The sequence below is a fragment of the Poeciliopsis prolifica genome, unplaced genomic scaffold (genome assembly GCF_027474105.1).
Source record: "Poeciliopsis prolifica strain line A6 unplaced genomic scaffold, Auburn_PproV2 SCAFFOLD018, whole genome shotgun sequence".
NCBI classification, from domain to species: Eukaryota; Metazoa; Chordata; class Actinopteri; order Cyprinodontiformes; family Poeciliidae; genus Poeciliopsis; species Poeciliopsis prolifica.
The window spans coordinates 8897937-8912585 of NW_026562393.1; the positions used below are offsets into that span (position 1 = coordinate 8897937).

A 14649-nucleotide genomic window follows, 5' to 3' on the forward strand; every position below is an offset into this window, starting at 1 on the left:
AAATTGTTGCTGTTCCATTTCTATTAGATATGAAGGTTATAGGATGTGGCTGTAAAAGAGAAGACCCTGTGGAATGTGTTTACAGAACGTTGTGGAGTAGTGAAAGCACAGTTAGGTTGTAAAACAATTTCCCCAATGTTTAACCATATTAAAAGGAAATATTCAATCCATTACTATTCAGTAATTCCAAACCTGTCAAGACTCTGCCGATGGGATAAACCAATAAATTTTTTATGAGCCAAAAGTAAACTGTCTGATCGAGGTACAAGACTTTCAACAGATAACTAACTGCCCGCCACAATGAACACCTGATTTCTTCAATGAAACATGGCAGTGAAAGCATCATGGTGTGGGGATTCTTTTCTTCAGTAGAGAGTATAAGAAACATCATGAGAGTTAATGGGAAGATGGTTGTAAATGCTGGGTCATTTGGAAAAAAGCCTTTTATAAGTCATGTATCCCTTTCCTTTCACTTCACAATTTTCTGCCAACTAAACTTCCCCCCAAAAAAATTCTTATGGTTTATGATTGTAACATACAGTTAGGGCCAGAAATATTTGGACAGTGACACAGGTTTTGTGATTTTAGCTGTTGACAAAAATATGTTCAGAAATACAATTTATATATAATATGGGCTGAAAGTGCACACTCCCAGCTGCAATATGAGAGTTTCCACATCCAAATCGGAGAAAGGGTTTAGGAATCATAGCTCTGTAATGCAGAGCCTCCTCTTTTTCAAGGGACCAAAAGTAATTGGACAATGGACTCAAAGGCTGCAAGTAACTCAAAAGGCCTTTCCCTCGTTAACCTGTAATCAAGTAAGTAGTTAAAAGGTCTGGGGTTGTTTCCAGGTGTGTGGTTTTGCATTTGGAAGCTGTTGCTGTGACCAGACAACATGCGGTCAAAGGAGCTCTCAATTGAGTGAAGCAGAACATCCTGAGGCTGAAAAAAAGGAAAAAATCCATCAGAGAGATAGCAGACATGCTTGGAGTAGCAAAATCAACAGTCTGGTACATTCTGAGGAAAAAGGAATTGACTGGTGAGCTTGGGAACTCAAAAAGGCCTGGGTGTCCACGGAAGACAACAGTGGTGGATGATCGCCGCATACTTTCTTTGGTGAAGAAGAACCCGTTCACAACATCAACTGAGGTCCAGAACACTCTCAGAGAAGTAGGTGTATCTGTCTCTAAGTCAACAGTAAAGAGAAGACTCCATGAAAGCAATACAAAGGGTTCACATGTAGATGCAAACCATTCATCAATTCCAAAAATAGACAGGCCAGAGTTAAATTGCCCAAAAACACCTCAAGAAGCCAGCCAGTTCTGGAAAAGTATTCTATGGACAGATGAGACAAAGATCAACCTGTACCAGAATGATGGGAAGAAAAAAGTTTGGAGAAGAAAGGGAACGGCACATGATCCAAGGCACACCACATCCTCTGTAAAGCATGGTGGAGGGAACGTGATGGCATGGGCATGCGCGGCTTTCAATGGCACTGGGACTTGTGTTTAGTGATGAGATAACAGCAGACAAGAGTAGCCGGATGAATTCTGAAGTGTACCGGGATATACTGTCAGCCCAGATTCAGCCAAATGCTGCAAAGTTGATCGGACGGCGCTTCACAGTACAGATGGATAATGACCCCAAGCATACAGCCAAAGCTACCCAGGAGTTCATGAGAGCAAAAAGGTGGAATATTCTGCAATGGCCAAGTCAATCACCAGATCTTAACCCAATTGAGCATGCATTTCACTTGCTCAAATCCAGACTTCAGACGGAAAGACCCACTAACAAGCAAGACCTGAAGGCTGCGGCTGTAAAGGCCTGGCAAAGCATTAAGAAGGAGGAAACCCAGCGTTTGGTGATGTCCATGGGTTCCAGACTTAAGGCAGTGATTGCCTCCAAAGGATTCACAACAAAATATTGAGAAAAAACTTTTTTGTTTGGGTTATGTTTATATGTCCAATTACTTTTGAGCTCCTAAAATGTGGAGTGTTTGTAAACAAATGTGTACAATTCCTACATTTTCTATCACATATTTTTGTTCAACCCTTTAAATTAAACGTTACAATCTCCACTTAAATTCTGTTGTAGAGGTTTCATTTCAAATCCAATGTGGTGGCATGCAGAGCCCAACTCACAAATATTGTGTTACTGTCCAAATATTTCTGGCCCTAACTGTAAGTCACATATTACCATCCATACTGTAACAAACCATATGTTTTTGATTTTTGTTTTTTACTCAAAAATTCAAAGGGTATGATTATTTCGCAAAGCCACTGTAGCTAATATGACTTGACTGCTTAACAGAACAACAGATGTCATCACAGTAATGTGTTTGTTTTACTAGTGTGTACAAAATATTGTATGTATATTATTACACAACACAACTTAAATTATTTACTTGTAAAATTTGCCCAATAACTCAAAAACCATTTCTACTTTAGGAGAAGTAAAATATTTATTTACTTTCCATGTAGAACTATTGTAAAAAATGAACTCTTTGAGCTTGTTTTTCCCCCATAGAACTAAAGGGGGCGCTGTGACAAAGGTAACGGGAAACCCTGTTGCCGTTCTTAAAACACGAATGAGAAAAGGAGCCTCTCTGATTGACTGTTTCCAAGGAGACCGCTGACACTGCCGAGAACTGGGATAAGGCTCGGTACTCTAGGAAGGTACGTTTATTTTATTTATGTAGTTTAGTGTGATGAGTCATGCTAATGCTAACAATTAGTTCGCTCATAATATCTTATTTGTCAATGTGTCGTCACGTACATAAAAGGCTTTATACTGGCTACCATGTTAATGCTAACCTACATAAATTCAGCCCTTCAAGTACCATATCACAAACAGAACATGTACAGACCTATTCGTAGTAGTTCATGAATTTCGTTTGATATTTGATCAAGTTGGAGATTAGTTGCTGTTGGCCTCCCACTACACGTGCATGTGGACATGCCTTCAGATAAACACCTCTGTGTTATTTTATTGTATGCACCAATTTGATAAAGCTCTTAATATCTATACAGGCCACAAGACATATTCTGTGATCAACGTCATGCATTTTGATCCAAAAACGTATGACTTGCCAATAAGGTGTTCTCATTCATACAGACACCATCAGAATGTCGTTTTTGTTTGACTGGATCTACAGAGGGATTAGCAGTGTTTTACAGCTTTTAGGTGAGTACCTTCCCTTTTTATCCAACTTCTGAGAACACAGCAACTGAATTACAGAGAAATAAGCCATTCATCACCCAATCAGTGATGATTGGATGATTTTGTGATGGTGGTTTTTGCAGTAAAGGTATGAGAGTAAACTGGACTGAACACAAATCTGCACCACACTGTGTTCTTCAAATTTAAAACCATAATTTTTCTTCCATTTTTATGTCTATCACATCAAATCCTAATAAATCCAGTTTGTGGGCTAAAGAGGACAAATTATGATACTGGATGCTCATATTTGTTCAAAGCTTGTTGCTCAAATTGTAACATAGATGGTATTAGGCCCAAATATCTTTACAATTGTTATGCATCATCGATTTGTGAGCACAACACAAACTGCAGTAATATATGTTCCTTTTAAGAAGCATAAAGTTAATAACAAATCTTTCTTTTGTGGCCCCATTTTAGGTTTGTACAGAAAGACAGGGAAGCTTGTATTCTTAGGTCTAGATAATGCTGGTAAAACAACACTGCTGCACATGTTGAAAGATGACAGACTTGGACAGCACGTACCAACACTTCATCCAAGTAAGGACATGGTTTGAGGGCAGTGTGCCATATAAGGCTGACCTGATGCTTCTTTTTTTCCTATTTTCATAGTTTAGTCTTTTCTGCTATAATTTATTAATATTGGAAAATTATTAAACACACATAAGTGTTCCTTTTTGAAATATATATTGTGGTCACTGTCAAGAGGAAGGATCATCGTATCACTGAATTATATCCCGGGATTTTTATGAATAGGTTATCGAAATAGAAGCAATTTGAATAGTTAGTTGACATATTTCATTGCTGTTTTGAAATCTAATAATGGCAATTTCTCTACTTTGCATATTTTGCCAAATAGGACAAACTAAATCTTTGCTTAGAACAAACACCTTATTATTTTGTAATCAAACAACTTATAACTTTACTGTGGCTGTAGGAGTTTTTTCTTCAGGGTCTCTGTTGCTATGTGAGTCATGGTCTTTTATTTCCTATTTAATGTTTTATTGTCTTCAAACAGCCTCAGAGGAGCTGACAATTGGTGGGATGACATTTACGACATTTGATTTGGGAGGACACGTACAAGGTGAGCTCTAAGCCAAAACTCTTATTTTTCTGTTCTGCAGTCAAAACATTATAGACCAGTATTGTGATTTCTATCTCCCAAAGACGTATGGATGTTCATCGTCATTATTTTTAGACGATGAACAGCGTCAAAGTGCATTACTGAAGGAAAAACAAGTTTACCGGCTCATCAGTGGAAATGTAGCTCTCTGGTCTTCCCAGGTATAGAAAGCTACTCACTTAGTGCTTTCACTACACATACCGAGGCAATATTTTTTATGTTCAAAAAGGTTTCTTAAAAGGCTTGACAGTTTCTGTAGTACTTATTGCCACCACTTGGTGTCTCTGCATGCCCTAAAATCCCCTATTTTTATTTAGGAGCATCTCCAACATAGAGTGCTTATGTTTGTGCCTTGATTAGACCTTTACAATAAACAGCAAACATTTTTTGTATTTTCCTTTTCAGAAAAAAAACTATTAGTAATTTTAAATCCCAGCAAGAATCCAATCATTTTAGTCAAATCAAGTTGAATTGGATAGCACATTTCAGCGACAAGGCAGATCATAAAACATCAGACAGTGAGGCATAATTATGGTTAACGGCTATGTGTGGATGTAAGACTATGGCGGCTCCTTCATGATGTTGTGGGGCTACTTTTCTTCAAGCAGGTTAGAGCTGATGTTAAGATGGTTGGAGTTTAGTATAGGACAATCGTGAAAGAAAATATTTTAGATGTTGCAGAAGGCAAGACTGGGCAGGATATCCACCTTCCAGTAGGACAACAACTCTAAATATACAGCCAGTGCTGCAAAGGAAGGGTTTAAATGAAAATATATTTTTCTTTTGGACTGGCTAAAAGAGCTCTTTATTTTGATGAATACTTTTCAGATCGCAGACTTTAGAGTGGCAGTCATGAGAGCGCCACTCTGAAGGCTAAGGATTATTTTTCAGAAGTGTTAAAAGATTAACTCTCTTTGTGACAGATAGATAATTTGACTTGCGTTTAATTGCTGCAACAAGAGTCAAATTAAAAATAATTTCTTCTTCATTTGCAGCTCGCAGAGTTTGGAAGAACTACCTGCCAGCTGTGAATGGCATTGTCTTTCTTGTTGACGCCGCTGATCATGAAAGACTTGCAGAATCAAAGACTGAGCTTGATGTAAGTTCAAACATGGCTGCTCCAGGATGTTTCTGTCAATTTCAATTAAAACTAGTAACCACACTGCTGATGTCGTGGCACTCTAGGCTCTCCTTTCAGATGAAACCATAGCCAGCGTCCCAGTGTTGGTGTTGGGAAATAAAATTGACCGTCCGGAGGCCATCAGTGAAGGAGCACTGAGAGGAGCTTTTTGTCTTGATGGTCAGGTCACAGGAAAGGTAGGCTACGCTAGGAGTCTCATCATCCACCCTTTGAATCATCACACCCATTTATCCTAATTCTTATCAACAGGGAAACATTTCTGTGAAAGATCAGAACGTTCGCCCGCTGGAGATTTTCATGTGCAGCGTTTTGAAGAAACAAGGCTACGGGGAAGGCTTTAGATGGTTGTCGCAATACATCGACTGACACAAAGGAAAAATCAGAGAGGATCTAACTGACACATTCACATGAAGCTTGATGAGGACTATCAAGAAGCAACAATTGTCATCACATTTTAATCAGATTTTCACATTTTAAAACATTAACTTTCATCATTTAAATTTCTCTATGCAAACAAATAACTGGTTTATTAATGTGAGAACGTTGCACAGCATGTTTAGTACCTAATTATATTATATGAAGAGCCAGATAAGCTGCAGGAGTGTAGATTTGTGTTCTGCTGTCCTGAATTATTTATTGTTTAAAACATCAGCTGTTTGATTTTATATTTATTAATAGGTGTATGATGAAGCATAAAGTCTCGCTTATATCGCGCTGAGTGGCTTAAAGCCCGTCTGATTTCTAACAGAGATGGCAGGGATTTAGATTAGATTTTTGGAACCGTTCCATGAACAAATAAAGAAATGGAGAGGATTAATTTTAATCTGAATTAATCTGATGATACGCAATCTCTACCTCCAAAGCACAAAGCCAAATATGTATGGCAATTTCCTGGGGACGAGGCAATAGTCCCCAGGAAAATATCATCTTTGCTGAGCACTAAACCAGAATGACACCAAATCCCCTTAACAAGCCAAAAAGGAAGGTACATCTGATAGATTCAAGTTAAACATCTCATTATGGCAGACGTTTGAATTTCTTCTGCCATTTATTAAGGTTTTATTTATCCAATATGTTGCTCAGAGACAAAAGAATAAGTACAATATCTATCCTAAGAATATCAGTTGCAGAAGTCTTTAAATAGGTTTTAAAAGTTCCCACAGAAATTAGCCAGAATAGCTTCCTATATAAAAAGGATATTTTCTCCTTAGTGTTAATAAGGACGAACACAGCAGGTTATAAACTGTTGCAAAATGCTGCTGTAGAACGATGCATTCTGTTCAATAAATGTGATAGAAATGTAAATCGCAGCAATGGCAAAAATCTAAAGAGCAAAGCTAAAAGAAAGCATCTGCATTTATTAAATGTTGCCTGACCAAATTGTCATTCATTTAGTGATTCGAAGACAAAACCCAGCATTCTGACTACAGCACAATGGCAGTAATGATGGCTTTCTATTTACATGTGCAAAAGCAATAAAGCAAAGAAAAAAAAGCCAGATGCATTAAAACATGTTTACTGAATGCTCACTATGAGCCCTATCACCCAGACAAGTGTGTAGGAAGGTAGACTTGACTACATTCAGAAAACTGGACTTATGTTTATCTCTTATAGTGAAAGGTAACTTTTAAGCACAATCACTCAAACCAGTATTAGTGTCATGGGTAATGAGCACAGTACCATTAATGTGTAGCTTGCAATTAATGTCTTGAAGAAATTATTTATTTATATACTGAAAATGAATGAATGATGGCAGTAATAATGGCTTCCTCTAAAAATGTAAGTAATAAAGAAAAATAGCCAGCGGTAACGTAGCATCCAGATGAGTTTTTACATCCTCTGGATGTGAAAATCAAAGACTGTAATTAGTTCTCCGCCTGTTCGTCTTTTCAATTTGTTAGTATTAAGTGCAGCATTAAATGCAGCCTCCCCATTCTGCCACTTCCTGTTAGTTATGGTCTTTCTTTAATTAAGCTCTGATTTAAGTCCAATTTAAAGTGGCGAAAATTTAAACAAGAGCTGAAAATTAATGGTTGGTAATATCTTGATGTCTAATTAGTATTTAGCTTTAAGTGCTTCTAATGTACTTTTTGATTATCTGAAAAGATATGAGAGTGCACTTTAGGAGATGAATAAAAATGTCTTTTGTGGTCCGTTTTGAAAGTATCATTTTGTATGTTTTCCATTGATAGGAAGGTTTCAGTTTTTGTCTTTAATATACAGAATATTATTATACTGTATGTTACAAATACAGTATAATATTTGAATATAACATATTTCTGCATCTTTTATTAACAAGGTAAACTTTTTAAAAATTTGGTAAAATCATGATGCAAATAAGAAATTAATCATTTATTCATATTTTCTACAGGTTACAAGTGTTAAAACATGTTTGCTTCCATCTTTTTTTCATTTCAAAAGCTTACTCTACCAGTTGCTCAACTTCCATAAATTATGTAAAATACAGATATGAATTCTTGTACAGTTGCCATCTTTGAGCAGGCACTACAAAGGACGAATGTTGTTTGTATTATAATAAATATTTTTGGGAGAAAAAACATTATGTTCAGTGAATTTAAACAGAAGTTGAATCCAGCAGAATAAGATAGAAGTCTAGTTCATGTAAGTAATTGAAATAATAATAAAATCTGATTTTTATATCCAAAGAGTTTGTGATTTTATGTTCTGTGTTATTGAAAGTTACTGAGGTTATGATATATTTTGTTGCTTTCATTACAAAGTTCTTCCTCCACTGTTTGCTTCTCCGTCTTAAACAGTGATAAAAGACTTGACACCACAACACAGCTTGGCCCCAGTGCCTTTATTTGTAAAGTGCTCAGCATAGAAGTACATTCTTACTAACATGCAATACTAAAAACAAACATCTGCCCTGTTGATAGCATGAACAAAGACATGGCAACAATATCCTCATAGAAAACAAAACCAGTGTGAATTCAAGTATACACACAGAACTTCAAGTAATGCACTTTTTTTTTTCTCTTTACAAACACAAAATCCAGTATTTCAAGTCGCAAACCCAGAAAAATAGCAGTTGTGGCACATTCTTCAACATGGTGTCAGAGTTAGCAAAGGACAGCAACGTCTATTGTGTTTGCAGTTTGATTCCCCAAACTGGAAATGTACAGTAGGCCATGTAAAGCTGTGTGCATCCATTTTAATTCAGAAAACATACACTTAAGACTTTGTTGGTTTGTGGTGCATCTCAGTCACTTTTGGCAGCTTCAAGTCAAAGCAACCTGAAATCCTCTAAACTTGTGCACTGGATTATATACATGTTGATTTTTAAAGTACGTAACAACTGAATATCTTTAAAGAAACAGTTTGACAATTTAGTAAATATGATTATTTGCTCAATAATCAGGGATTAAAAAAACACTGATTACTTTTTGTAATTGTAGATGTAAACATTTTTATTTGTCTTTTTTAGATATTTTGACATTTATAGCCAATGTTTTGGGAATTATATGGAACCTACTGGGTTCTGAGACTGTAGTTTTGTTTCCTTGTGTATTATCAGATGCAGACTGTGTGCCGTTTTTACAAAGTGCCACATTTTTAAGATCCACACACAAAATGACAACTTTTCCAACGGGAAATAACTTCTGGCATCCAGCAATTCAATAGCAGAGAGGCACAGCCACAGCTTTTCTGAGCCGAGTGATCCTGCAAACACTGGTGGGATTTCAGGGACTGCCGGATGAATCAGTGTTCTGGTTGCTAATCTTGAATACCCAAAATCACGGAACACACTTGCGAGGAAAAATACCTTAAAAAATTGTGTTAAAATGCTGATTTTCTATCTTCCAGTTTCAGCTTTGCCGTGCCGCATCACTAAAATTCAGTTCTGTCTGTTAGTAGCTACTTTTGCACACTAAAACGGCGCTGAAGCTCGCAAGATTTCAGTTTGCATCTCTGCTTGTTAAAAAAATTGCTGCTGGTATCATGAAGTTTCTGTCTGGAACATGAAGGACTTAACCCAAAAATGTTTTAAATGTCCCAAAAAAGGTTTAGGATTTTAACTTTCTACACCACACTGATTATTTTCCCACAGATCAGCTATGAAGCTACTGCATATAGTTAGATGACATATGAATATACTCACTGTAGTTGTTGATGTAACTGACTCTGTATGTACTTTATCAATAATAACTGTTAATATTTGTCAAATACAAATATGAAAAGTAGGATGTGTGTTTATGTTTAGCCCTGTTTACTCTGGTACCCCTAAATACAATCCAGTGCAATCAGTTACTAGAGAATATGGGATAATCAATGTTATTCATATGCTGTAGCTGTTGTGGTGAATTAGTTTGACCTATAATTGAAAGAAAATTAATTCTACTTACTTTGAAAGCCTAGTAAATACTGCAGTATATTGTTCTTGTTTGATGTGCAGTGTAAAAAAATCCCCTCCGATTTTGATAAGTTATGTTTGCTAGAACATTTTTCAATTTTGGTGTTGTAACTTTCTACAATGTCTGGCATAAAACACTTCAAAATATGATTTTGCACAAAAACTACCAATGTTTCTTGTTTGTTTATAGTGGTATTTATCATCTCATCTAACTATTTTAAAGAAAACAAATAAGCTTATCTCCCAAAGTGTCAAACTGTTTGCTTCATGCCCAGACTCTAACATTTCCAGTGAAATGGCAACTTTAATACTTAAGCAACTGTTTACACAATACAAAATTACTTGTAATCTCTCTATGCATAGATGGTGATAATACAAGATACAAATTTTTACGGACTTTACTTACCAATGGCGCGACAGTCAGTGGCTACCCCTTTTTCAGGACAGAAAAACACAAAGCTCTGTTGCTCAAAAACAGAGTAAAGGTTGAAGCAATTACACATATCTAAGAAAGAAAAATAACTGGTCATCGTCTTCTTATTGAACCTGTCTGGCACCTTAAGATCAATAATAACTCCATTCCTCTCCAGTTTTTTTTTTTTTTTTTTCCAAAATCCACTCTTTAAGGTGAGAGCCATGCCTGTTGACTTTTAGGTCAGCTGCTGCACTCTCTGTTCAGGGTCAGACATTTCTACCAGATGTACCCTCCATCATCTGCCTCGCCCTCTTCCTCTTCCTCTTCCTCTGCTTCCTCCCCGTTATCCTCTGCCTCCTTCTCCTCTTCATCTTCCCATCCGACTCCACTACCGAAGTCTCCAGAATATCCAGTTACCTCATCTGGAAGAGATTAAATAAATATTTGCATTACATTTTCTAAAAGCAAGTTTTTGTATTTTAAATGTTACTTAAAGGAACGGACTGCTGTTTATCTAAGTGACACCTCAACAATACAAAGCTGATGCCCAACCACCAAATCTTGTAAAACAGGCGACAAACTGTTTCTGTACCCTGATTCTGTGAAAGGGAGAAGCTTTTTGGGGAAGTCAGCTAAACCGAAATAGAGTTCATATCTGAATCTAGACAAGTTACAGAGGGAGGGAAACTAATTTACAGAAAAGGAGGTGAACTAAGAATTCAAAGGAACTATAAACCAAGCAGAAAACACTAATACTGATCTAAGCTAAATTAATTCAATTGCACAAAAGAGTAAACCGTAAAACGCAATACAAATGACTGAATAAATATGAATAGACACTAGTATTACAAAAATTAAATATCAAGAAACACAAAAGACAAACACACAGAGATCATGACATAACTTCTAAGAAATATTGAAAGAAAAATTAGACACAGATATGAATTGTAACGTTTGCAAATTATTGAGTACAAAGGATTTGACAATAAATCATTATATCAGTAAAACAAAAACAAAAAGAAGAAGTAATTTAGGATGAAGAGTAACAGATCAAAATAAAAGAAGTAAACCTTCCAAATTGTCAAAGCCTTACCACAGTCTGGGTTCCCATGAACTCTGGAGCCCATCATCTCTCCATGCAGGTCGACACACCAGCATTCCCCTCGGCTCTGATCACACTGCACTTTCCTGTAGTAGCCATCCTCATCACAACTGGGAATATAGGTGCCTAAAACATTACATTATTATTATTATTATCATTATTATTATCAGCTTCCAGATAAAGCATGAAAAGCATGCTGATGATCTCCACTGTCGTTAGCTCACACTGATGATTAAAGGTTCAGACATTTCCTGTGTAGTTTGGCTAAAAAATATCAGATTTTTTTTTCTCACGTAAAATATCACAGAGGGAGCAAAGGATTTCTGTTTATTCCTTTCTGTTATGCTGTTGGACGTCATCTTACACAGCAAGTCTGTATGGTTTGTGTTTCCTTATGCTATGAGAGTGGCATGTTAAACGTAAAGACAGCCTCTGTGACAGAGCTCTGTTTCTTCAGCGTCCCTCAGGACAATCTTGTCAAACTCAGAGCAAAGTTTTCTAGGTGGCACCGATCCTCCCTGACCCACAACAGCAAAAACAAGTGAAAACAGACACAGGATAAGTTGCTTTTGAAAACAAAATCTCCTGCCGTGTTATTTGCTGCAAATGCTGCAGTGTGGGGTTTCTACTGGAGTCAAGTGTCTACATTAACCTTGGTCTTTCCCAAAGCCAGCACTGCCCTCTAATCCCCACTAGCCTGATTAGGACCTAATCCTTGCTGTGTGCTTGTGATCTGTTTAATTAGCCCCCTACAGCTTGTTGTCTTTGTCTTTAGCCTCTATTTCACAATTTTACCTGGAAATCTGCAGAGAGTGTGATGGCAAACACAGCTGAATGGTGTGACTTCACACATTTGCATAGCGGTGGCATGCCCCAGAAGGGATTTCAGATGACTACCCAATGAGCTTATGTCCAAAATGTAAGCTTAGGATTTAACACACATCTCAAACTTCACAGCGTCGTGCAGAAATAATGCATTTACCGGGTTTCTTCTTGGCTGCCTGCTGCACTTGGATCCTCTCCAGCTCGGCCAGGCACGGCGGCTCTGCGAGAATCAAAACAAAAAGTGATGACAGACAAAAAACCGAAAGTGCTCTCCTCAAACTTTATCTCAATCAATGCTCTTCATAATTACACATTTTGCCTGAATCGATTTGCTTAAGAAGTCTTGTATTTCAATCCCTGCGAGTGATTGATCGAGGAGGGTTCAGTTGAAAGAACATATGGATGCGGATAGAGACGTGAGATAAGGAAACAAGGTGCACTTCTAGATAAAAGTCGAAACAAAGAGGACACTTTGTGTCAAAACCACCAAGGGGGCAAATCTTTGCAAGCATTTGAGGAAGTTTACAGAAAGAGAACATGCTTAATCCTGTTTAACTGCAGAGCTATGTCAAGCTTGCCACACACACACACACACACACACACACACACACACACACACACACACACACACACACACACACACACACACACACACACACACACACACACACACACACACACAGTGACAAGACTGTAAACTAGAGATTTTATCTTATTGTTTTCTTAAAAATTACTGTCCACAAAAAAATTTTAAATGCTGTCACAGAAGGACATTTCAACATTTTGAGATTTTCGAGTAGAAGCAAATACTGAGGCATATTCAGGCGTTCATAAATAAGCCGTATTTCTTTTCAAATTGGTTTTAAATTCTAGAGAGCTTTGTTCAACAGTCTGCAGGATTTTACTGTATTAGTAAATTCAATTTAGGTGTACAGAAAAACACAACCTTTCTGTTTCTAAAATATAACTGTCATATCATAACACCCAGTTACATTTTCAGTTTCATCAGAAATTAGAAATATTTTTGCTGTTTGTTCCTGTTAAAGATTCATCTCAATCAACAAAAATGGAATCTCAAGGTCAAAGCATCACAAAATCTGATGATCAGAAATCAGAAAAAAAAGTCCTTAATTGGAGCATCACTGAACAGAGCTTTCTATGTTTTCATCTATGTTAATAGTTAGTTTCTGAGAATCGATTAGGTAGTCAATTAAATCTAATGCTCATTAAATACCTGATCAATGGAGACAAACTAGGTGAGCTGCTAAATTAAAGGTCATAACAGGCAAACATTCTTTATTTTGGGTGATGACATGTCTGAAGATTATCATGGAACATCATAACTTAATGCAGATAATGCTCTCAAGCTTGCAACCTTGTGTTACACTTCAATCAAAAAGGGACGGATTTGTTCAGTCCAAGGTTCTGTTGCAAGTGAAAGTTGAAGGAAGAAGATGAAGAAAGTCCTCGGGGACTTGTTAGTGGAGAAAATCAATCAGGAGACCTGTTGTTTGGATTTCAACCTCTAATCATGCTGAGTTCATTTGTCAGACCTGTAGGAGAATGAATTAATAGATAGATGACGCAAAGCAGCAAACTCCTAGACTGGCTGTAGGTCAGGCTAACAGACAGTGGAATTCACCTGCTTAATTCCACACACAAATTGAAATATATATACAATGCATGGAAAACATGTTCATACTAAAATATGTATGTGGTAAAATAGAAAAAACTCAAACGAGATGAACACTTGCAATGCTCTGTCACTCAAACTTTCTTTAAAGCATGTTTTCTTAACTCTGTCCAGTCTGTGCTCATATTTTAATGCCTGCAATGGATTTGTTTAAGAAATCAGTTTTCTTGTTCATCTTAGAGGAAGATGAAACTACCTACTTTCAGCTCTCCTCTCGCAAAATGTTTACTCACTTTCTCTCCAGAAGCAGAGGCACCACTCTGCTGTGGAGACCTTCCCATCCTTGTAGCTATCACAGGAGTTGAAGAAGGGCCGGATGCAGATCTCATACTTGTCCAGGTTAATGGCGGCCAGCTCAGTCTGGTCCAGATACAGGTCGCCATTGGTGTCCAGCTTAGAGAACATCCAGCCAATGGAGTCCTTGCAGCTGGCTACCAGGCTTTTTTCCAGCACTGTTTAGAAGAAAAAGTGCAGAGCGATGGTTTGTTTCGGTTTTCATGGAAGAGTTCGACGGAGTTGCAAGTTCGGAGCTTCTCTAACCTGAGGTGGCACCAGCTCCTGGCTTGGCAGAGTTGTTCTGCTTCGCATTTCCATGAAGGAGCTGGAACCAGTCTCTGAGGCGGTCGCCCAAGTCAGCCAGATCCTGGCCGGTGCAGCTCTCTGGAGGAACAAAAACGGAAATCCCAAGAATCAAAAGTCTGTCAGATTCTCCACAGCAAAATGATTTAGCTACATCCCATAAATGCAGACAGAAACTCT

General features: G+C 37.4%; 2 protein-coding genes across 2 annotated transcripts in view; one reads left to right on the forward strand and one right to left on the reverse strand.

Moving 5' to 3' along the window:
• The first annotated feature begins 2602 nt into the window (after positions 1 to 2602).
• sar1aa (secretion associated, Ras related GTPase 1Aa) lies at positions 2603 to 8140 on the forward strand. The gene is made up of 7 exons (XM_055042416.1): positions 2603 to 2675; positions 3115 to 3183; positions 3637 to 3756; positions 4235 to 4300; positions 5335 to 5438; positions 5525 to 5656; positions 5730 to 8140. The coding sequence occupies exons 2-7, from the start codon at positions 3126 to 3128 to the stop codon at positions 5844 to 5846; spliced, it is 597 nt and encodes a 198-aa protein (XP_054898391.1). The 5' UTR covers positions 2603 to 2675; positions 3115 to 3125; the 3' UTR covers positions 5847 to 8140.
• Positions 8141 to 8286: 146 nt separating this feature from the next.
• Positions 8287 to 14649, reverse strand: part of LOC129368240 (testican-2-like) — a 40466-nt gene continuing 34103 nt past the window's right edge. Inside the window, exons 6-10 of the mRNA XM_055043143.1 lie at positions 14431 to 14550; positions 14124 to 14342; positions 12355 to 12417; positions 11364 to 11498; positions 8287 to 10692 (exon numbers count right to left, since the gene is read on the reverse strand). Coding sequence (XP_054899118.1) covers positions 10547 to 10692; positions 11364 to 11498; positions 12355 to 12417; positions 14124 to 14342; positions 14431 to 14550 — 683 coding nt within the window. The 3' untranslated portion in view covers positions 8287 to 10546. The remainder of the gene's footprint in view (positions 10693 to 11363; positions 11499 to 12354; positions 12418 to 14123; positions 14343 to 14430; positions 14551 to 14649) is intronic.